Genomic DNA, 25,123 nt, shown 5'->3' on the forward strand with positions numbered 1-25,123 from the left:
GCATTCTATACTTAACTGTTTCAGTAGAGTTTTTGTTTGTTTATGAGTTGTTATGTTTTCTATTTTAGCTTCTAGCTTCAAAATCTTACTTTCAGTCTCATAGTATAGGTAATAAAGTTTTGGCTTCTAACTTTTAAAGTTTATACTTTAACAGCTCCTACTTGTTTTTTCAGTTTTCTACAGCCTGCTTATCAGAAATAACAGTTTCTTAATTTAGAAATGGTTTCTTCTTTCTCAATCAACAACTGCTCTTGCATTTTCTCACAATGTGCTTCCCTATACAGGGTGTCTCAGTTTTAAGTGCCCAAACTTTAATGTCGGATAGTACGTCGAAAAATAACAACACTTTGCTATATAAACCTATATCCAATAGGGCGTCGTTACTGATATACAGGGTGTTAAAGTAAATAAGTGTGGCATTTTAAAAAAAGAACTAAACAAACTTTAAAGTGTTGAAATTGAACGTTATTATAATGTGCTGTCAGTTCGACATTTGTCACCAACCAGAATGGGAAGTCATCCAAACGATAAAATTTAATTAATCCATGTAATTAAGACATGCAATGATGTCACCTTTCCTTTTTTTACTCTGAAATGGTGCGTCAATCCGAAAAAACACAAGAGGACTTTTGTCTCCCAAATTGAACAGTCATCTCAAAAACAAATTTTAATTTCCAAAAAGGCAGTGGCGTAACATTTTTTTTATCCAAAGTACCTAGGCGTACGTCGGTAAGTACGACACTGGTTGCGTCACAGTTCAATTTTTTATTTCATTGAAGACGTTTTGAACAGGAGATATTCACACAAAAATTTCATTACAATATCTCCAACGGTTTTCGAGAAATTCTCAAATAAGCAATTTTTTTAAAAAACTTTAACACCCTGTATATCAGTAACGACGCCCTATTGGATATAGGTTTATATAGCAAAGTGTTGTTATTTTTCGACGTACTATCCGACATTAAAGTTTGGGCACTTAAAACTGAGACACCCTGTATAATACACATACAGATATGATTTCATCTTTCTAAACAAGTTCTTCCAATTCATTATTGTGCTAATCTTAATATCTCTTCACTTGACTCTTCAGCAGACCTTTTTTCAGTATCATTAGATTTCTATGGTGCTTCATTTAATTTATTAACCTTTTTCTGATTAAGTGCTACAGCATCCTGAAATAGCTGCATTTCATTTTTATTAGTGCACTTCAAATCTTCCTGGACTGGTAATTGTTGAATCAGATTATTAACTTGGTCTCGCAGACTATGGTAAAAATTACTACCTTTTTGGTTTGCTTTTTCCAGAATAGTTGCCCTTTCAATGACTTTCTCAAAAGTGTTTGTTTTTAATAACAATTCTTCTAATAAAGCACTTTCTTTGGCTTTGCACTCCTGTAAATTTATGTTAATTTATTTCATTTCAATCTCATGTGTGCTGATCATTTCCTGGATTTTACCATACAAGTCACTTTTTATGAGTTTCTAACTTATTCTCTGTAGTAGTGTGTCCAAATATATGTTTTTATCCCTTTTTAATTGTTAATTGTTTTGTTTTCATTTTCCAGTGCATTACACTTAAAAGCTCTTGGCTAGCAACAACTAACTGTTCTTTCCATTTTGTTTGCTCTACACTTCTTTATTAGTTAAAGCAAATTTCTTTAATTTAGAATGATACAAAGACACATTCATCCAATAAACTACACCAATACAAAAATAGTGATTCTACGTAATACTGATTTTTCTTTTTGTTTTTAGTGCTATGAAAATATTGTTGGCAAAGCTGCCACGCCCCTGGATAGTGGACGAAAAGAAGGACGACGGTTACACCGCCCTCCACTTAGCGGCTTTGAATAATCACGTGGAGGTGGCCGAGCAATTAGTCCTGCAAGGAAAAGCCAATATGGACCTGCAGAATGTCAATCTTCAGACAGCGTTACATTTGGCAGTGGAAAGGCAACACACTCAAATCGTGCGAGTAAGTAAAATTTGAAAAAAAATCGTGAAAAATCCGTTGGAAATAATGAACAAACCAAAGCAAATGGCGGCTACGTCATTATTAATTAAAGATGGCGTCAAAAGTACCATTAAATACCCGTCAAATGTCATATCTTGAAAACGACAACATTTAGAGAGATACTGATTAGAACAAAAACTCACTAGATTAATCAACAGAATCAAGAAATAGCATCAGTTACTATGGTTGTCGAACGAAAATGCGGCAACGCTGGAATTCTGAAAATATTTTAGATATTCCTTATGACCATATTACTTAATAACATTTTTGTTTCAAACATGTATCATTTTTAAATTCCTAGATACAGTACCTCGCATTCTTAGTTCACCACTCTGTACACAACACAAAATCAAAATATTTAAGGAAGAGTTCTGCGCTTTATGAACTAATCTGATTGTCGTTTTCAAGATATTTACCATTAAACATTGAATTTTTCAATATTTGGAAGGATGTGCTTGCATCGCACTCTCTTGCATTTTACTGGATCTGGGTGTGTATTCTTGAAATGAGAAAAGGAAGTTACCAAGAGAAAAATATGCAGAATGTGAACGATACCTACCATTGTCAGCTTCTTCTGTCATATTCTTGAACTCAATCGTTATTTCAGCTTTTGGTTCGAGAAGGAGCAAATCTGAATATCGCAGACAAAGACGGAGACACTCCGTTACACGAAGCGCTACGTCACCACACTCTGTCCCAACTGCGTCAATTGCAAGACGTCCAGGACGTGGGCAAGCTTCTGATGGGGCTGGGAACGCAAGGCTCGGACAAGAAATCCTCGGCTAGCATCGCCTGTTTCTTAGCGGGCAACGGAGCCGACTTGACCATCAAAAACAAGAAAGGCCAAACCCCACTCGACCTTTGTCCCGATCCGAACCTGTGCAAAACGTTGACCAAATGCCACAAGGAGAAGCAGAGCGGTGAAATGGACATGGGACCGAATCAGAACACTCAAACCTCCAATATCAACTCAGCCTTAGACGAGTGTTTGGTGTGTTCCGACTCGAAACGTGACGTGCTGTTCCAACCATGTGGTCACGTGACGTGTTGCTCCGCCTGCGGACCCAGGGTGAAGAAATGCTTGATTTGTAGAGAATCTGTCTCTGCACGAATTAAGGTAAGGTTAAGTCATTTCACAATAGGGTCGTCTACCAAAAAAAAAATATGGGACACATGTTTTTTTCTTTTTTTCTCTAGATGTATTAAAATAACCACACTTATTTGGTACACCATATAAGAAAAAGTCTCATGTGACGTAAAAAAGGCCAGTTGCTCCGTCTTTTTATTGTTTACTTATAGGAAACTGAGCAAAACAAAATATATACGTTGTGGAAATGAAGAGTCTCTAATTACGTAACGGGGGGATCGTGCCAGGCTCATTTTAACATTTTATTTAAGCCTTTTATAAAGATACTAGAGATTTAATATGGAAAAGCAAGTCTTAATAGCACATTGTAAGACATAAACTGTATTAAGTTTATTTTCTGAATTTTAAATTCCTCATATGGTGGACGACCTCATTGTGTGAAGTTTTGAACGTAACCACCAACTAAACGGTACTGCGTTTTGACAGATCGAGGAATGTCTCGTGTGCTCCGACAAAAAGTCATCGGTCCTGTTCCGGCCCTGTGGTCATATGTGCGCGTGCGAGAGTTGCGCACAAATCATGAAGAAGTGCGTCATGTGCCGGGCACAAATCGAGCTTATGGTGCCCATGACCGTATGCAGCGGTGGCTTAGGTAAATTTTATTTTAACCGTCATGTGTTGGTAATTATTTGCTGTAGTAAAAGCAACGCTGGCAGGCGTTTTCATTGGTACAATGAATCTTTTTATTAAATTTTTGTTATGTTAAGAGTCTATGGTACAACTATATAATTTTGACTTTAATTTCACATGAATAATTTTAAAATCTTCTACTCTTGTTACTACTCGACCAAATATTAAAAGGTAACATTTATGATCTTAATGTTTATAGGAACTATCTCAGAAGTTAAAGCGGACGTAGAGGAAGAAAATTTGAAGCCCCAACCTGCTCCTTCAAGTTCCGACATACTTCCGCCCCAAGGACCCATTATGAACAATGGCGGTCGGGACACGACCAACGTCAACGATATTCAGAAACTTCAACAGCAGTTGCAAGACATTAAAGAACAGGTTGGTGCAAACATTTGATCAATATCAGTTTTGAACAAGTTTTAGTTTAAAAACAGGCTAAAAATTGCGAAGAACTATTACAGTTTTTTCTTCTTATGCAAACCTTATACCTTTTACAGAAAAAGGTGTTTTAAAGTCTCTGTGCAGCAGGTGTGGTAAATCTAAAACTGGCCATAGGAAAACCAATGTAACTGACAGAGAAACATTGTCAATTGCATGATGTTGGCAGAAGCTTATCTTAATTCATCCCCTAGATTAGTTACATATAAGCTCTTAATTATTGGCACTTCGACAAATTCAGAGACACATTTGACAACATCGCAGCAAAATTTCTGCACTACTTGGACTTTTTTTAGGTTTTCTGTCTTTGTCTCGCGCATTTAATTATCAATGTTTCTCTATCAGTTACATGGTTTTCCATGTTTACCAAGACCAGTTTTACTTTTAGCACACCTGTATACATTGTTCTCAGTTAACACAGTTTGCTGTTTTTCTTGTGATTGAAAACTGCTTTTAAAATCTTGAGAATCTCATATTATTCAAGTGCATTTTTCAATTAAGAGTCGTTATTGATTGGAGTAGCTAATAGCTAATTATTGTGTTCTGTCTGTTTTAGAAACTACTCTAAGTCCATTTCGACTGAGGAGGTACAAAAAAGTGTAATAGTAGTTCTTTACAAGATTCTGTTATTTGTGCTCTCAGAGGGGCCTTAATCAGTTAGCAAAGCCAAAAGTTACAAGGTGACCCAACTGAATTTGTATAATTCAAAACTTGCTTGTTGCTTCGTCTAAAGCGTCTCTATACAGGACACCCTGTAAATAAGATTAATTAACGTTTTCCTAACGATTTCTTTTTCATCATTAGTGTTACTAATAAAATTTGTATATTTTACAGACAATGTGTCCGGTATGCCTGGACCGTTTGAAAAACATGATATTCCTGTGCGGTCACGGACTTTGTCAAATGTGCGGCGATCAAATGTCCGAATGTCCAATCTGCAGAAAAGCCGTCGAGAAAAGAATACTCTTGTATTAGCTATTATGTTGTTTTTAATGTGGTAATTTTAAGTGGTTTTTAACCTGAAATAAGTTATTGTAAGGAATTTGGATTAACTGAATTATAGTCCAAAAAAGATCTGATTTGACAATTATGCTGAAACTTACAGTTATAAGTAGTCTAGGATAAGATAATAATTGTCAGTTACATTTCTATTAAGCAATTAAGATAACTCAATTATTGTTTATTTTACTTAAGACTTAAAGAGGGTTTTTTATAATTGCAAGCAATTTTATGCTAGTAATTAAATTAATTATAAGTATTCTTAGGCCTGTAATTATTGTATTACGTTATTTTCAATAAAGAATTGCTTAATCTGAATATTGCTATTGATTTTCTCATTACTCCTGCTAGTCAGTTTCTTTAATACTTAGTTCCTTCGCCAATTGTCAAGAAAAGTTAAAGACCCTAATGCACTTTCTGTATTCCTGGTAGAAAGTTCAATTGTTGCCAATTTTTCCATAAAATTGGATTTTGTATCAGGAGAGCAGAAACACAACGAGGTAAATTTACCTCGTGCATTTTCTGTGCTCCTGGTAGAAATTCAATTTTTGCTAAATTGTTCACAAAATTGGATTTTGTATCAGGAGAACAGAAACACAACGAGGTAAATTTATCTCGCGCATTTTCTGTGCTCCTGGTAGAAATTCAATTTTTGCTAAATTGTTCACAAAATTGGATTTTGTATCAGGAGAGCAGAAACACAACGAGGTAAATTTATCTCGCGCATTTTCTGTGCTCCTGGTAGAAATTCAATTTTTGCTAAATTGTTCACAAAATTGGATTTTGTATCAGGAGAACAGAAACACAACGAGGTAAATTTATCTCGCGCATTTTCTGTGCTCCTGGTAGAAATTCAATTTTTGCTAAATTGTTCACAAAATTGGATTTTGTATCCGGAGAGCAGAAACACAACGAGGTAAATTTATCTCGCGCATTTTCTGTGCTCCTGGTAGAAAAATCAATTTTCGCTAAATTGTGCACAAAATTGGATTTTGTATCAGGAGAGCAGAAACACAACGAGGTAAATTTACCTCGTGCATTTTCTGTGCTCCTGGTAGAAAAATCAATTTTTGTTAAATTGTTCACAAAATTGGATTTTGTATCAGGAGAACAGAAACACAACGAGGTAAATTTATCTCGCGCATTTTCTGTGCTCCTGGTAGAAATTCAATTTTTGCTAAATTGTTCACAAAATTGGATTTTGTATCAGGAGAGCAGAAACACAACGAGGTAAATTTACCTCGTGCATTTTCTGTGCTCCTGGTAGAAAAACCAATTTTTGCTAAATTGTTCACAAAATTGGATTTTGTACCAGGAGAGCAGAAACGCAAAGAGGTAAATTTTAAGTACTCCCAATATTTGTAACTACGCCATTTGTCAAAGAAAATTTAAATTACCTCGGGCTTATAAATAGTAAGGAAAAATAAATAAAAAAAACAACGATTTAAGAAAAGAAAATAATTTATTTACTTTATAATTTTTGAAATAAACCAGTTCCAGGAGCATCAATACGATTATAGGCTTAATGTAACCCTGAGGAGACAGTCCCGAAACAAATGTGTTTAATCAAGACTATTAATTAAAATATCCGTACAACTTTTCGCTTATTCGCAAGCTTAACCTATTTCCTCATTTGTATGTCAAAAATCAAATTAAACTGATATGACGTAACAATAGAATGTTCTTTTCCATTACACTGTTACATCTACTTTGATTTTTGCTGTACATAGTGTGTGCTAGGCCAAGTTATGATTATCAAATGAGACGCAAACTTAATTAAAAAACGAAATTAAAATCATGACTCTTATGAGAATACTTCATAATTTAGTAAAAAAAAAAAACACCCATTTATTGCTTAAAAATTAAACCATTTTAACCCATTCTCCGGCTTACTGAAATAACTCAAGATTTCATTCAGCTTCAGTGATGGGGTTGTCCACTCGTTTCGAAGCAGCTTGCCAGTCTTCTGGTTCGTTTGCCTCGTCAGATAGAGGAGAAGCTTTATCTGATATGTCTTCAAAATCCACGATCTCAAAAGTGACATCGGCGACGTCTTCTAGATATTCATATTCCGCATCTACTGCCGATGCAAACGACTCGGGTTCCGAACCGTCCAGGTTCTCACGTTCTTCAGCAATCAAAGTCGTAGGTTGATCAGTGTTTTGTTCGATGGACTGCTCTGTCTGAGCTTCTTCTTCCTCGGGCTTCACGGTCGCTTCCTTTACTAGTTCTTGTTTTGGCTCAGCAGTCACTTCATTGTCGCTGTCTGCAGTTTCGCTCAAATCCGAGCTATCCGGTGTCTTTGCAGTGAAAATTCTGAGCTTTTCTCCTTTGTGATCCAAATACGGTAATGACGATCCTGAAATTAAATGATTGAGCTGTCTAGTTGCCCAGTTTATAAAGAGACAGACTGATAAAAGAAAAGCAGAAAAATTTGAATGAAATATTTCTATATATTACTCATATAACTAATACACTTAACTATATTAAACTATTTTAGTAAACTTAAATGAAACTCACCGGTTAAATCTACCGGTTTTCGTAAAGCTTCCACTTTATCTTCAATCGCTTTTTGCAAATCGTCATTTCCAGCCAAATTGGCTAAATGGGCGGCAAACTCCAGCAATTCAACGTTTGTTCTCCTGAACAACAAATAAGCAGCCTCGCTGTACATTCCTAGTGTAATGTAACTGAAATTATACCAAAAAATAAGGTTAGAATAAGCCCTGTTCACACGTTCATCTATTTTTGACATAACAAATTTATCAACAATTGAAGTTCAAATGCAAACTAAGCGCGCCAAAACTGAACCACGTTTCAGTTCGGCCGTTTTTAGCGCTTGTGACGTTGTCTATTTAGTGTGATTATTAATTTTTCCTTTGCTTGTTTCTCAATTAATATTGAAGGAAAAATGGTGTGTTCCAAAACGCTGTTGTTTACGTCAAACTTTGACACTTCGAGATGTATAAGGCTCGGTGATTGTAAGAGCAAGAAAATCGGAAAACAGACGGCAACATTGCGCACTATTTCCAACATATTTTAAGGTGCGTAATTTGAATTTATTTCCGTATCTATACCCTGATCATTATAACTTTAGTTGCACGTCATAACACAGGTGATTTTATTGCCAACCGAAGTTACTGGACAATAACATTGCATAGATACGAAAATTTGAATCATTTTGTCGGATATCTCCGGAAGTAATCGGAATTTTTCAAATGTTAAAACGGTCTACAGGGTAATTCAAATTCGACCCTCACCATTGGGATCTCGGAAATTATAAGAGATACAGTTGGTATATACACTACAGTGAGGCAAAGTTGCGCAATGTGAAGCTCAACCCAATGCCGTTTTAAAAATGTCGATTTTCCGAGTCCTTCCGAAGATATCCGAAAAAAACTAAGAAATTTGATTTTTTGTTTTTATTTATTTCTAATCTTATTTGAAGAGATATTCCAAAACTAAAAGCACCTTTTCATTGCCACTTTTTCCCAGCTATTCGATGATGGATCCAAATTTGCCACACGACGTTTCGTTTTTTGGCAGCCATCATCAACTTTCTTTATTCTTATGGGCGCCATATTGGATTATTAGCCCACCAAATAGTACGTTTTATTCTGATTTTAGTGATGTATAATAACTTATGATTTGCTTTATAAATAACAACATAATTCAATAAAAACTAATTTTACCTTAGTTATCTTTGAGTTAATGAGACTTGTCACACGCAATTGACATAAACATACTTAGTCACAAATGTGTACACGTCGAAATTTAATAAAATACTGTAACACGTGACTTAAACCGGTTTATTCACTCGAACAAATATAAATGAATAAAAAATGGTTTAAGTCACTTGCTCTATAAATAACTATAAACTTGCACTTAACATTATAAAAAATTGAAATTTGGCAAAAAATTAAGTTCCTAAAATGATTATCTTTCTCATGGAAACATAAATGAGCCTTTTAAGTTAGAGTTAATGCTAACAAATCTATTTTTCTGATTAACCTAAATAGTTCAGCAATGCTTGTATAATAATAACATTTTCTGCGGGGGTTTCTTTTCTAGATACATTTTTAACTATGATTGACGCTCTAATGATCGTCCGAATTATCGTGTTTGACAAGTACTGTCAAATAATGACATTTTATAAAACGGCCCATTAACTCAAAGCCAAAACTAAAGTAAAAATAGTTTTTATTGAATTATTTTGTTATTTATGAAGCAAATCATAAGTTATTATACATCACTAAAATCAGAATAAAACGTACTATTTGGTGGAATAAAAATTCAATATGGCGCCCATAAGAAAAAAGAAAGTTGATGATGACTGACAAAAAACGAAATGTCGTGTTGCAAATTTGAATCCATCATCGAATAGCTAGGAAAAAGTGGCAATGAAAAGATGCTTTTAGTTTTCGAATATCTCTTCAAATAAGGTTAGAAATAAATAAAAACAAAAAAATCAAATTTTCAGTTTTTTTCGGATATCTTCGGAAGTACTCGGAAAATCGACATTTTAAAACAGCATTTGGTTGAGCTTTAAATTGCGCAACTTTGCCCCAATTTAAACTTTCTCGTATCTCTTATGGTTTCTGAGATCCCAATGGTGAGGGTCGAATTTGAATTACCCTGTATAGTTGAACTTTAAATTGCGCAACTTTGCCCCAATTTAACCGATTTCGTATCTCTTACCGTTGCTGAGATCCCCATCATGTAACTCAAATTCGAAACACCTTTAGAAACCCAATTTAAAACTGATTGTATAGACAACTAAAGTTTTAAACAATTACTAACTTACCAACAAGAAGCAAATTCATAATTTCCCTCATAAGCGCAGTGTTTTGCCCATTCACTCAAAACGGTATTGATCATTTCATTTCCAGAACCCAACCTTTTTTTAGCTAAAACGTACGCTTCGCGGAAGAGTTTTCGTTCGCAAAGAAATTTAACGGCCTCCTCCACCTGGTGGCAAACCAATTGAAACGTCACCACCTCGAAAACATCAGGATCAGATTGCTCAAGCAGTTGCTCTACGTACGTTTTGCAAGCATCCTTCCAACACCTAAATTATAGTTGTTCAGGAAAACTGTGTTTTAACGAAAAAACTTATCTTACTGGGGCGACACCATTGGTGCAACGCTTATAATCCACGTATTAACTCGCTTTTGTTCTATTGCATTTTTAACGGTTTCATTTATATCGCCTTTCATTAAAGCCATCATGTTGAGTTTATCAGTATGGTTGTTTTGTGTTAAGGAGGAAACTAAAAAAAAAAAAAACATAAAGTAGACGTTAAGTGCAAAATGTGTAATAACGAACTGTTTGACTTGAAAATTTTTTCCAAGTTACAATCATCACCGAATACATCCAAAACGCCAATCTGGCAAGAGCTAGAGTTTTCGTCAGCTATATTGCCTTCCAGTTTCCATTGCAGCACCTTACGTAAATCTGAAACCTTCACTAAACATTTAAAAACAGTTTCGTGGCGTAATACGCAATGTATACCTGATTTTCTCTTTGATAGTATAAAACACAGGTACTATTAGAGGACACTTTTTGTTTTTTGCCTTTAGCGCCTTCTTTCTCCTTTTTTTCTTCCTTTGCTTTAGGTAAATTGTGCGTAAGTTCAGTCCCTCGTTTTTTATTAATGCGATTAATAGTACTATCAATTTCTAAAAAAATTAAAACTCAACAACTGCGTTTTATATACAGGGTGGTCCAGTTTTAAGTGTCAATAATTCACCATTCGATAGCCAATCAAAAAATAAGTTGACTTGCATTATGTAATTTTTCTGAAAAACGTTTCCTAAGATATAGCCCACCAGATTTCAATTTAAAAAATCGTTTTATAGTGTAAAACTGAACATTCAAGACTTGTGAGAGTCCAAATTTGTACTGAATAGTCTAAAAATTTGTTATTAACTACTAGAAATAGCCTTATAATTCGTTTTCTCAGACTGTCAGTATCTGAAACTGGATTTTAAGAACTAAAAACAGTCCGGAAATCAAGACAAAGATTGTATTGTACATAAAACTCATTTTTTGCTATTAAAAATAATCTAAAAGTTGATTAAAAGGCTAGAACTGACTTGGACTAAAGAGAGTCTATTTTCAGGACTTTAATTGGTGTACAACTCAATTTTCTGAAACAAGACTAGAAGTAAATTAAATTTTCGGACTATTTTACTTCTCAAAACTAATATCGTAGCATTTGGTACCAACATTTTTTACTTTTATTATGGAAGAAACTTCTTTGTCGAAATAATCTTAAACTCGATTTTTCAGTCTTAAAAAGCACTAAAAACAGTCTGAATTTCTTAGAGATACTACAATTTATTGCACCTATGACATTTTCAAAACTATGGACAGTGTCCAAACTGGCGTTTAGGCCTGATAAGTCAAAAGATAGTATTGAAGCATCTTAAAGCACTAAAAACAGTCTAGATTTTAAATCTAGACTCTAGTAAAAAAGCTTAGAATGATATTTTAAGTCTATGGAGAATGTAAAAATTGTTTGCTAGGTATGTCAATAATTTCGATTTTCTAAGCTGAAAGCAGTTTTGAATCACTAAAAATAGTCCAGAATTCTAGGAATATGAAAAGTAAAGTAAAAGTACGAAAAGTTAGTTTTCAAGACAATTTTCATGAATCTAATGTCAATGTCCTGTATTTAAGACTATTTTCAAGACTAAAATATTGAAATTTGTCTTCAAATTATGAAAACTTAGTTCAAATGCAAATTTTAAGCTTCTGATGTCACTTTACATTAGTTCAGAGTCACTTTTTGGTGTTCGAGTCAATTTTTAAGGTTTAAATGTATGAATTTGTACTCAAAAATTCTAGAAAAATCAATTTTTAATACTAAAGTCTCTCAATTTGTATTAAAACTGGTTACAAACAATTTTTAAGCTTCTAAAATAAATTTTTATCTTTTCTAAGTCAATTTTCAAAACTAAAGAATTTCAGTTTATTTGGAAACTATGAAAACTGGCTACAATAAAATTTTTTAAGCTTCTTAAGTCAATTTTTCGTTTCCAAGACAATATTTAAGTTGGGTGGGTTAGTTTTGGGTCTTTGAACGTAATAACTGAATTATCCCGTAAACGAAGTTTCAAATTAGAATTGTATAAGAGATAATTAATTTTTCATCGTGAACAATAAAATTAAAAGAAACTGTAATTTTTGAAAAATATCCAAAGACGTAGAAAATAAGGCAAAAATATGAAAACCATCTTGTATATACCTGTATATACGCTTCTGGAGAATTTGGCAAGCGTCATTTATAATGAGTATTAATTTCTAGAATGCTTGTTTCAAATTTGATTCAACGGTCTGACAGTTATTACAAAAAAAAACGATTTTTTAAACTGAAATTTGAAGAACTGTATTTTCCTTAGGAAGCCTTTTTCAGAACAATGTTAACTTATTTTTTGATGGGCTATAGAATGGTGAATTATTGACATTTAAAACTGGACCACTCTGTACAACAACTATTCGAAACTAACCTGCTTGATTTAAACCCGGATAGTCTGTGATGTTAACACTAAGAACCATCCGATTATCGGTGGTTAAAATAATGTAAGATGGATGGATTGAACTCCAGTAAACCGAAACCAAACCGTCAAGCCAAGGGTTTATGTAAGTGTGTAAAACTCGTTGGGTAGTAGTGTCAGCAACCTAAAACACAATAAGTAGTTTTTACTAATACTAAAATTAGCCTAAAATTAATGCTCTTTTTTCTAATCCCGTATTTCTTCCGGAAAATATATAAAGAAGTTGTTGTTGACAAGAGAATTAAAAGTAACCACATTTTAAAAATGTTGCAATAAATTTTGTGAACGACCTGTCTAGAGATATGAATTGGATTATTAAACAAATAGTGTGCTTCTTTATCCAATATCATTAATTTCCATTAAAATTACTGAACATGCTAACTATTTATAACTTAATTGTTTTCAAAGTTTTTTTAGGTAAATTGAGTAGTTTTACATGTAACCTTCCTAATCCCCTACTTCTTCCGGATAGGGTCTAAAGAAATTGTTGAATTTGAAACAAGAGAATTAAAATAAACCTTAAATTAAATAATTTGCAATAAATTTTGTAAACGATCGCCAAAAGAAATATTTTTGCGAGAAATGGCGTTAGACCAAATTTTTCATTTTTGACTACCTCAGTCACACTCTGTATACTCGGATCCGTGGCAACTTTCACAAAGATCATTTAGGTCTTATCAGAAAGAGAAAGAAAATACCTTTTAATTCTCAAAAAAATTGTTAATATCGAGTGAGTCAACTTGAAGATATAGCCAATCAAAAATGTTGCTAACCCATTCTTTTTGATGAGCAGTTTATTTCAAATCAATGGAACTAACCAAAAGCAACATATGGAAACTGTTTTATCGACCCAACAATCAATTGATTGAATGTGTAAATAGGGCGGAAACTATACAAATTTATATTTACATGTTATACCCACAAAGTAACTAAGGTACTTACCACTGCAACGCCTGCGTCATTCACCCACACCAAATTACTTTCTGCGAAAGGACTCCATTGTATGGCTCGAATTCGTGCTTTACTCGATTTGTAGGTAATCATGCCATTTCGTAAAAATGTTGTTTTTCCATTCTGTTGGATTAACATTATATGAGAACATGTTAACGAGCGTAAAAATTACAAGAAAGGCTTAAAAAACTAACCTACTCTACCTAAAAAATCTCTGTCAACTTTAGTATTAGGAATTATGATCATTTTGAAAATATTTAGATGATCGGCGCCCTATTGACTTTGGTGACTACACAAATTTTTAGATTTCTCTTGTACTTTTTCGATACAGTTTTCGGAGAACCCTAATGTATAGCTCCTGTATGTATGACACCCTGTATCTTTGAAATAAACTTTTTGCTTAAAATTAGTCACTTCTTAAAGTTTGTACAAGTTCTTAATAGACACCCGGTATATGATAAATAAAGCAAAAACAGTATGACATAATAATGAAATAAAACAGGTAACGTGACGTTTGTTTCTCCATTTGTCATTTTCAAACACTTATTTGCTTATTACATTGGCCACGTCATCCTATTTTGTATGACTTTTCGCGTACATGTGAATGAAAAATTTCAAAATTACCAATAGAAATGATATGAAGAAAAAACGACTACAAATCAATGGTCGCGATACAAATCAAGAAAAACTTAACTGTAACTGACATGTGTTAGTCTGCAAGAATTAACATTTTTTTCTTTTCCTAACTATGTATACTTACTTTTGTGGTATAATAGAATAGCATCACCCCAGACCCCATTACCACCGACGCAAAGACTGTAGAATAGTGTGTTTCAGTTCCATTAGGTTGACAGGCATAAGCATCAGGATGCCAAACGACTGAATCTATTCTCGGACACATATAAAATACTTCGTAGGTTTCCAAGTTTTGGTCGTATTTGATGCAGCCCCCTGATATAATTGAAAATGTACAAAAATGTGCTTTCAGTGTAAAGTTGATGGGTTACATACTGTCTTTGGAACTTGCAAACAAAAAGCTGTAGTCCGGGCTCCAAGCGAAAGTATATAACGTGTTTATGGTCACTTTACATACTTGTGGAGATGGCACTACCAGAGCTACAGGTTCTGTGTAAAAATTATAATTAAAAACCGCAAAGTTATAATTTGTAAACAATCACCTTCTTCAGAATCGGTATCGAAACTAACCACTACACCTGCGCTAAGCGCAAACAGTTTGCGCGAGCCTAATTTTCTACCAGGACCCCATTCCAATTTGTATATTTCAGATTTAAAATACTGTGGTAGTACTTTAGTCTTAATGTTTTTACCCGAAATTGTTACAATGCCAATCTATATAAAGTTATATTAGTGGTGTCAATAGAATTAAATTTCAGTTAATAAACTCACTCTGCCCTCTTGTGTCCCAAAAGCCAGCGTATTTTCGTCAGTAGGATGCCAGGCCATTGCAGTAATAACCGAATGAATCTTTTCGAATGAAGTGGGAAATCGAAATATTTTGTTGTTGGTTTGGCTTAAATTCCATATTTTAATATTCTTTTCATCACCCATTGCCAACCTATTTAAAAAAAATGTGTTTACACAAATCAAAGAAGACGTTTTCAAATATACCTCGACGGATCTACTGGACAACCAGCCAAACAGCACGCAGATCCGTTCAGGCTTTGATAATAAGTGATCAACTTATCTGAATCGCAATCATAATTACACAAAACACGATCCAGGCCAGTGGTCCAGACTGTTACATTCTTCTCTTGTAAAAAATTTGTTTCATCCAAATCGTACGCAATTGCTGTTTTAATACATGTTATTGGTTTTCCGTGATAATTGTGTATTTTTATGTAAGCTTTATTGAGGCTGCAATAGAAGAATAATCATTATTCCAAACAGGTTAACGTAAAGGATGTATTAGGAAGGATATTTCTGGTTTGCTAAACAGTTCAGGACGTTTTTTAATGTTAAGTTTACTTTTAGGATGCCAAAATAAAAAAGTGTTCATTGGGTAATTCCGCATAAAAACGAAGCACAAAAGGATCAAAGATAATAATCCTAGCGGAAATCACAATGGGCCTATCCCACATATCATAAATTTTTGTTTTAATGACTGGAATCGAAAGAATAGGATCAAAAAACTAATTTTTCATATTCTTGAAGAAAAATTATGGTCGTAAATGTTCCTACATTAGTTTGAATTTGTCCATTAAATTTAAAAGATCTGTTCTGGCGCGCATGTGACGTACGTAATTCTGGGCGATTTTATTGGCTGTTGCACGCTAACTGTTTCACTTCTTGTCGCTGATTGGTTGATAGTGTAGTACGTCACCGGCGGCGGGCGTTTAAAACATGAGATTAATGTAGTTTTTATCATAATTTTTTTTCTATTTAGACTTAATATTTTTGAAAACAAAAAAATACGGGTATAATATTTTCAATCCGTCTTTGTGGTTATGAAATAAAAAAAAATTGTGGGACAGGCCCATTGTGTCGCTGCTGGCCGACACGCCTGATGATGCCAACAAACAGAAACACGTGTCGTTGGGTTACCATCCTAGTTCCTTTCTGCTTCACCTATTTTCACCCAATAAACACTTTCCTGTTATTCGTTACATCCGCGTTAACATCCCATATTAATAATTCTGGTTCCTTATAAAATTGAAGGTTGGAGACCAGTGTTTAATCAAAATGGATGTTTAAGGAATGGAAATAATATTGTCCTGCAAAACAGATATAGGAATGGAGAATATTGTCCTGAAAGTGTATAAGTTTCAGCAAATGAGTTAGGCTGCATTGAAGACACTAAAGAAAATGTAGATAAATTATTAACGACACAAACCAACAGTGACTTAACTGCAAAAGTTCATGAGCAAACTGGAAAGCAGAAACTGATTTAAAGGCAGAAGATTGTGACACTAATATTTTAAATTTTTCGAAAATTAACAAAGTCAATACAAAAAAAAACAAAACAGCAGTGGAGAAGGGAGGTATTTTGAGGTCAAAGTTGCAAAGCATCTTTAAATCCACCAAAAAATAATTTATCAGTTTCTTTGGAAGATGATGGCAGTTTAATTGAAACTGTTAATTTGATGTACTTCTTCAAGTATGAACTTAAACATAGAAATAAGTATTAATAGGAATCCTCGTCGCTGGATTTGCTAGAGAGGAGATTGGCTTCTAATTTCTGTTCGTTCCTCTTTAAAATAGTTTTGCGTATAATAAGCTTTATGTCCATGTCCAATCACTAAATATTATCAGAAAGATTTTAAATTTTTGAATTTGAATTAGAGGAATCAGACTGACATTGACAGACAGTCAAAGGAACCAAAGTGTTGTTAAATCCACCGTGAAAATTGCATAAATTGGGTTTATTTATAACATCTAACCAGTGAAATTATCGGCCATTTCTCTACCTCTTTCGGTAAGATATTAATTACAATTGGCATTTAAAAAAAACTCACCCTCCCGGCTTTGGCAATGTCCATCCCAGTAACTCTCCACCAATCGTAGAGCTCAACAACGTACGAGGTGTGGCCCAACACAAAACGTTGAAAACGTCTTTAGGCAACGTTTTACTTTTTTTCGATTTATTTTTACACAATAATGGAATGGTGAAAAAGGTTGCCAACGGTCCTCCAAGCGTCTGCCATATGTACACATAACTGAAATTCAAATTATTGCTTCTTAAACCTCAAGAAAAAAAACACCAATGTTTAAAATATAAACTTGATACAGTTTATGCCTTACAATGTGATATTAATTCTTGTTTTTCAATCGTCATTATTTTATAAAAGGCTTAAATAAAATATTAAAATGAGCCTGGCACGATCCCCCGTGACGTAATTAGAGACTCTTCATTTCCGCAGCGTATAAGTGAAGTTATTCATTATTTGTAACCAGTGCATTGTTGCCAAAGTTAATAATGCTTGCCTAATAAGGTCTTGTATCAATAAACTACATTTTGTTAATTTGGGTATGTTTTTGAGTAAATGAAAATATACTCAATATAGTTTTTAAACATTATAAATGAAAAAAAAATCTTACTTACCCGTCACGTGCTGAAGTTGCAAGCAAAAATTCTCTTCTTGGTTGTTCTTCAATCTTCCGCAAAACCGCTTCACTCCTCCAGTTTTCTTCTGGTGACGAGTCATATTTAGTTATGATTTGCTCAATTGTAATATTTTGCACTGAGCTATAAATGACTCGAATATAGTAAAATACAGACTACTAATTAATAATAAAACTTAATGTTAAATTCAAAACTGGTGACTGACATTTTTTATTTGTAGCAATTAATATTAAATCAATTTCATATTCAACTCAATCACTAACCTATTTTGTTGTCCTGTACTCGCATTTGTGTTAACTTCAGTCTTGTTTTCTCTCTCCTCCGGGTTTGATTCAGTTTCTGGCTTTATTACATCTAAAGTCTAACGAAAAAATAAACAATAAATAATTAAAAATGATGAGAAAGTACACTCAGCCTTCTCCACAGAATATTTATTTAAAGCCCCTATTAGAAAGATTGCTCTACATACCGGGTGGCCCAACCAAGGGCGAAAAAGTTAAGATATTAACCTCAACAATATTAAAATAAGCAGTGGCGAACGGCAGAACTTATTTTATTACTAATTATTATCACTTTTTAATACCAAACGTCACGCAGGAGTAAAAACTGATATAAAACTAGTAGATTCCCATTTAAAAATCGAAAGTGACGTGTGGTATCTTCTTTATGGATCACCCTGTTTTATAGTATTTTAGTGGAGAAGATGTTGACGTGTTCAAGCGTTTTTTTCCAAATCTACCAGGAAAGTAATTAGTAGGGGAGCCACCTTTTCTTTGGGCCACCCTCTATGTTTTGGTACCCATTTTCAGGAGGTAGAAAATTTTAAAGTCTACATAATGTACCACATACCTATAAAGGATAGTAAACGTACCTTATATGTATATAAAGTGAGGCACCGGCTATATTTCTATAAGGGGGAGATAGCAAGACCCATGTTTGTCTATCTCATCCTTATAGAAAGTTTGCCCATCTTGTATTAGCCTGTTTGAGGCTTTCTGCTAAATTAGTTCTATAAAACGGCCAATGTGTTTTCCTAGTATTCCTTCCAGAAATTATCATGGGATAATTCCTTCTATTCTAAACTCAATTATCCTGTGATCTCACAGAGTTGGGTCAGATAACACTTTCCACCAACTAACAATGTTAATAACATAATCCAACCAAAGATGGGTTTTAATAAGCGACCTCTCTATGTATAAATAAAAAAATGTTTGTGGAAAAGGCTGTGTGTTCTTTGCTTTCCTATCATTTTTACACATTCACTTTGAGAAAAAAATAGACCCAAAAACTCCCACTTAATAAATTTTAAGATTACTGGATTTCTTACATTTTCAATAGAATCTGAGATTTCCATTGACAAATAACGCCGATCAGGCGATGAGTCGGCATCACATTCCATCTTCAAAAGCTTAAATTTTGCCAAATTTGTTTACAAAGAATTTCGCAAGTTAAATTATTGATAAGAGTCCGCTGTAACAAACTTAAACACTTACTATGATGTTTGGTTGATGTTCCGTTGAATATGACAGCTCCATTGATATGTTCCTCCTGTCGGTTGGTGTATTCTTATTTGACTCAGTTTCACTGTCAAGTACCTAAGAAAAGTTTTACATTTTTTTTGGGTGCTGATGTTGAGTGAGGTGTTGCTTAAGGAAACAATGATTGAATACAAATAAAGACAACATTCATGTGATCTATATTATCATACCTGAATTGGTCTAATGATTCCTTTTGAAGTCAGGGTAGTTTCAAAGTATAAGCTATGATGCATTCAAAAAAACTAATTTGGCGCTATTTTGGTAATACCGTTATCGTTTAATAAAAATCAATATAAAACTACTGTCATTGGTTGAATTTGAAACGTTCTCTGAATTTTATTGGGTGCGAATACACTGAACCGTAAATAACAAATAATTAATATTTGTAATTTACGATCCTCGATTGAATGAATAATGTTTCAGGTTTTGGGCGCTTGATCGGTATTTGAAATCAAACTTTACAGTTTAGGCGAAGTTTTGCAAATTTATTGCACGTTTTGAAATCAAACTTTAAGTTTTTACCAAAAACTAGAAATTTTTCCAATAAAAAATTGGTCTTCAGTAAAAACAAGAGTTTTTTTTTAAACAGTTGCTCTATCTATCTATTTCAGTATTTCAGACAAAACTCTCGAATCTTCTAAATATCAGTAAACAAAACACTTACCTTTGTAATATTTGATGAATACTCTTTAAAAGACGTATTTTCAACTGGTACGGAAGGCTCATTATCACCACTACCCAACTATAAAAATAAAATAAAATCACACTTCATACAAAATTTGCGAAGCAATTACCTGTAAAGACTGTTCACATTTTGGTTTTGCCTCGACCTTATCCGAAATACACGAAACATCCAAAGGCAAAGGAATATCGGGATTAGTTGGATTCGGATCCTGAAAGTTTACCTTTTTTTTAACAAATTCACAGTTTTTGTATTACGCTCACTTCAGTCTTTGTAGGGTCAAGATTGTCAGGGCCAGCTGATCCATCAATCTTGGAAGTAACTGCAACCGATAACTCACTATCTGGATAGTCTTCTTTACTGAATTTTTCTGTACTTCTGGCTGTTTCAAGTTAACCACTTCAGCCTTGTCTCGTTCGGTGTTGCTTATCTAAGTTCAATATTTAATGTATACAAATTAACAGCTACAGCCTTAAGAAGATATATTCCAAAAAGCTTAAACTCTGAACTCCCATTCAGTATCAGTATCAATGTGACGTATCTGTCAAAGTAACGGCGATAGGATGGTTTAAAGCAAACACAAAAGACGCCAAAACCGAGTTGAAAGTGTTTTTGTGGATACTTTTCTTGTTTTTATACTGACTACTGTCAATTTCCAACCCAACTAGCAGTAAAACTATAGAAAACCCTTGAAATTTTCATTCATATGGTTAATATTGTGACATTTCTAACGTGTTTGAACTGTCATGACATTAGTGGTACTGGTAAGTCCACTGTTCGCGGTTTGTCAAGAAAAAGCAGCAATATGAAAGCAGAGCAAAATCAAGTACAAAATCGATTAGAGTTCCTCTAATTAGCTCTTTCTGATTGTCTAACAGAATATCGTTCTGGAATTGTTGAAACAAACGTAGATAACTAGAAATGTATGTATTTTGAGTTATGCTTATATATCTTACCTAATTTTCATGCTCTTTTTAATGCAGGAAAGTAGGTTTTTTATACAAGGAAACTATTTAGAGAGTAATCAAAAAAATTTATCTTTTCAAATTTTAATTTTCTCAAAAGAGCAAATTTCAGACAGTTGTACTAAGAGAGCAATATTCTATGTGGCCAACTTGATCAGTTATTCGCAAAATAAAAAAATCAATATGAATATATGTTACCTGTGGTGTTTCTTTGGTTCCATTGTTGAAGCATTGAATGCTGGACCAGTTTTCTGAAGTCTCAGCAGACAAGCTTCCTGCAGTAAAATTGGCAGTTGCTTTGGTGTCTAAATAAGACAAATTTTTAAATTTCTTGACAACATAGAGTGTGTATCAAATACTCTCTGTCCCATGAGAAGTGGCAGTGACGACAAATATGACGTCAATGACAATTATTACGTCACTGCCACTAGCCCTGGGATAATCGAAAACACTGGCTTAACAGAAAAAAGTGAACAAACATTAGGAAAAACCCCTCACCATCTAAGGTTGTATGAGATTCTAGGGTTTCATACTTTATTTCTCCTACAGTATTGTTGGGATTTTTTGGAAATATATTAACAGGAACTGGACACCAGGACATTGAAGTAACTTCCGACTTATGCCCTCTATAAGTAGCCAAAATTTTTCCACTTCCTAAAATCAAAATACGTTCAAGTGAAACTACTCGATCGATTCCAATAATTACTTTCCTCTCAAATCGACAATGATCACTAGACCGTTCTTCAAGCCAAACGCGGCTCTTGACGCCTCGTGAGGACAAATTGAGAAGGCCGTCAATGTCCCTTTGACAGTTTTAAATATCGAGTCTAGTATGGTATGTTCGTTGTTTACCAGATTCCAAATAATGACCTGTCCTTCTGATGTAGCGCTAACTATGCGATTATCACCAGCAAATGATACTCCGATCACTTTTACCACTTCTTCAGAACACTAAAATGACCTGATAATTTTAATGGGCAACTGTTAATTAAATACGAACATGCTTATTATGGGACATTTTTCTCCGTAAAGTTTCAACGTCCCATAACTTTATAACTCTGTCAGTGGACGCAGTGACAGCATATTTGTATGGTGAACCCCAGTTTTTATTGAAATTGACTACCGTTATGCTAGGAACAAAATAAGTTTTACAATAATTTTAAAAACCTGTTAATTAGCATGTTAGTTACCTTTTAAAGTGAGCATCCGGTATTACTTGAATATCGTTAGGTTGGTAGTTGGTATCTGTTGGTTTTATTATGATAAGATCATTCCGTGATCCGTACATGACTGTGTTGTCTGGAGCACATGCCATAACGTCCGGCTCATACCAGTTTGGTGGTGATGGAATTACAAAAGAATCCATGTTTTAAAATTGCTTAAGTGCTGAAAATATCAATATCAAAACTAATGTATATTAGTAGCTACTGCTCAAAACTGAAGTACTATTGAAAGTATAAAATTAGGAGAAACTGAACGTTCTAACTTGTTTGCAAATTTTAAATTTTGTTCTTCCAAAAAGGGTCTTTTATTATGTCTTAGTTAATTGTGATAAGTGTTCAAATAGCAATTTTACTTCCCATATGTTGATTTTAATATTTTATATTATAAATTTATCTGAAATTATTACACTGTTGATTAGGGTATACAGAGCAAACTGTAATAGAAAAAAGCAAGAACTGTTGCAAGCTCAATTTTCAAGATTACTCTGCTGGTCTAATCAGAATTGGTCTGTCTTCATTTGTTTTCAATATATAGAGGATTTTTGAAAAGTGAATATATTTGAATCTTTGCGATATCTCAGCTGTCATTTAAGTTAAGAAAAAACTGAAAACAGCCTCATACACACTAGCGTTTTTTACGTAAATAGTCAATTTTTTCAAAAATGTTTTTTTCTCTCTTATAGAACAAAAACCGGATATTTTAGAAACACTACCATTAATGGGTTTGCTGTCAATTTGAACAGAATGACAGCTTGCACAGTTCTTCAGTTTCTTGATTATTCAGTGACTTCTGACTGTTGTGTCATCATCACCAGGAAAAAACGTACGTCGGTGATTAAATGTAATATTGATTGATGGGCAAATGATTATAGGTTTAGGTTATAACTTAAGTCAGGAGCTACAATACATTTTATATTGTATAGGTATACAAACAATTCTATTCTTAAAAGGTTTAGAACACTTGTAGAAGCATTTGTTTTAAAAGGATTTCAAAAGTATTTAGAGATCTATGGAACTTTCAAAATGACCTTTATGATGCCAATTTAAATCAGTTATGGGAAGGTTTAATTTAAGGACAAATACAAACTTGTCAGTTTTAAGAAGATTCTCAGTAGCATTTAGAGGTTACTAACTCTTTCAAAATGGTTCTAGAAGCCTCTGGCAATTTGTACTACTTGTAGACTTGTAGAGGACTCTTTCACTTTTTAAAAGGTTTTCAGTAGCATTTAAAGGGTCTGACACTTCTAAAATAGTTCTAGAGGCCTATGGCAATTTCAAACAGTTATGGAAAGGTTTAAGACATTTTTAGTGGACTCTGGCACTTTTTAGAAGGTTCTCAGTAGCATTTAGAGATTTTTGACTCTTAATAAGGCCTCTGGCAATTTAAAACAGTTATGGGAAGGCTTAAGACACTTGTAGAGGACCTTGGCATTTTTTAAGGTTTTCAAAAGTATTTGAAGGTCTAAGGAACTTTCAAAATGGAATTTTGGCCATTTAAATCTTAATAAAATATTAATATGTATCACACTTGAGTCAAAACTGATAAAAAGGTCAAAATAACCTGACATTAATTAAACCATCAAACTGACAATAACTGCTACTGTCATGTTATAAAACAGAGGAATGTGACACAACTGTCGGAAGTCACTGAACAGAGCTTACTAAAGATATTTGTATGTTATTTCAAATTGGCTAAATTTAATTTCTGAGTTAATTTCTATAATCTGTAATAACATGATCCACTATGAATGACAAAAATTATAGTAACTTTTGTTTTGCTGACCACAAGCTTTTCAATTATGTTTTCAATTTTCTTTACAATTTACTACATATTCCAGAACTTTTTTTCCAAATTTTAACCTTTCTGTCTTAAATCAGGTTTTATAAATTGTAACAAAAAGACATAATACAACCTAACTCTTGTGTCTAACCAAATTAAATGATTTGTTTTCCTGGATTGACATTTGTTGTCCATTTTGATGTGATAATAATGACTCAACTTTGAAATGTTTCATGTAATTAATACTTAGTTTCAAGCCAGTTTAGAAATGGTTTTAGCAATTTGTACCTTTTGCTTTTCTCTCTATCTCTGTGTTGTTTCTATTGACAAAATTGTATTTCTCCAACAAACTTTTTTGGTGCAGTGCAAACATATAGCTAACAAAAATCAATATTTCTCTCAAGAAATGTGTGTGAAATGTTTTAGTTTTATTGGAATAGTTTTTTCTGTAGCCCCAGTAGGGGACATAGTACAAGCAGTAGGAATATTTTTCCTTCTAGTTCTGAACCTCATATTAACAAAACAAAACTGATATTTTACTAAAATATTATTACTATAAAGCCTATTTTGAGTCAGCTTGAGCTGTAGCCATCTTGTTGTGTTTTTTGTTTGTGTTTTAACCACAATAAACACTAACGCCAAAATACGTTTAAAATACTACTTATTTCTAATTTGGTAATTTCAAAAGTTGAATACATCCATGAATTTAAAACTTTAAAAACTTACCAATTTAAAAATCAAACTTCTCACTACAAAAGTTATGATGATGGCTTTTATAGTTTGGAAACTTTTCAAAGCTAAAACCGCTTTCTATTCACATATATTACGAAGGTAGTAAAAGAATTCTTAAACCAGAAGAAACATTCAAAAATTCACTAAAAAATATGAAAAACTGTTTACTAGCCATATATCAACTCAAAATGTCATCATTGAATAGATATGTCTACAACATAACCTAACAAAAACAAAATGTCAATCTTCTTTTATATATGTGTAAACGTTTTTTTTTATTAATATTAGCGCAAAAGTAAAGTTTTCCATTAAAATATGCAGGTGAAAGCACAAGAAAATATCGTTTTTCCATGTTCATTTCAAATGTTTCATTAAGGACGAATAT

General features: G+C 33.4%; 2 protein-coding genes across 2 annotated transcripts in view; one reads left to right on the forward strand and one right to left on the reverse strand.

Annotated features, from left to right (window-relative positions):
* mib1 (E3 ubiquitin-protein ligase mind bomb 1) overlaps positions 1-5,545 on the forward strand; it is a 350,938-nt gene extending 345,393 nt beyond the window's left edge. The window contains exons 10-14 of the mRNA XM_081987068.1: positions 1,755-1,974; positions 2,621-3,130; positions 3,587-3,752; positions 3,990-4,168; positions 5,063-5,545. Coding sequence (XP_081843194.1) covers positions 1,755-1,974; positions 2,621-3,130; positions 3,587-3,752; positions 3,990-4,168; positions 5,063-5,203 — 1,216 coding nt within the window. The 3' untranslated portion in view covers positions 5,204-5,545. The remainder of the gene's footprint in view (positions 1-1,754; positions 1,975-2,620; positions 3,131-3,586; positions 3,753-3,989; positions 4,169-5,062) is intronic.
* Positions 5,546-6,670: 1,125 nt separating this feature from the next.
* On the reverse strand, positions 6,671-24,942 carry rig (gem nuclear organelle associated protein rigor mortis). Its single transcript, XM_081986955.1, is given in 27 exon segments — positions 6,671-7,586; positions 7,748-7,917; positions 10,032-10,295; positions 10,349-10,496; positions 10,553-10,705; positions 10,708-10,905; positions 12,739-12,910; positions 13,729-13,860; positions 14,498-14,688; positions 14,749-14,862; positions 14,916-15,087; positions 15,145-15,313; positions 15,367-15,612; positions 17,211-17,411; positions 17,798-17,941; positions 18,082-18,179; positions 19,146-19,242; positions 19,312-19,413; positions 20,021-20,098; positions 20,151-20,249; positions 20,302-20,468; positions 21,202-21,308; positions 21,502-21,653; positions 21,710-21,954; positions 22,004-22,133; positions 22,194-22,389; positions 24,733-24,942. Coding segments are annotated over 26 exon segments (4,374 nt in total). The 5' UTR covers positions 22,370-22,389; positions 24,733-24,942; the 3' UTR covers positions 6,671-7,137.
* Positions 24,943-25,123: the final 181 nt, after the last annotated feature.

This window comes from Ips typographus, linkage group LG9 (assembly GCF_016097725.1).
Source record: "Ips typographus isolate SLU linkage group LG9, UJ_Ityp_2.0, whole genome shotgun sequence".
Lineage (NCBI taxonomy): Eukaryota > Metazoa > Arthropoda > Insecta > Coleoptera > Curculionidae > Ips > Ips typographus.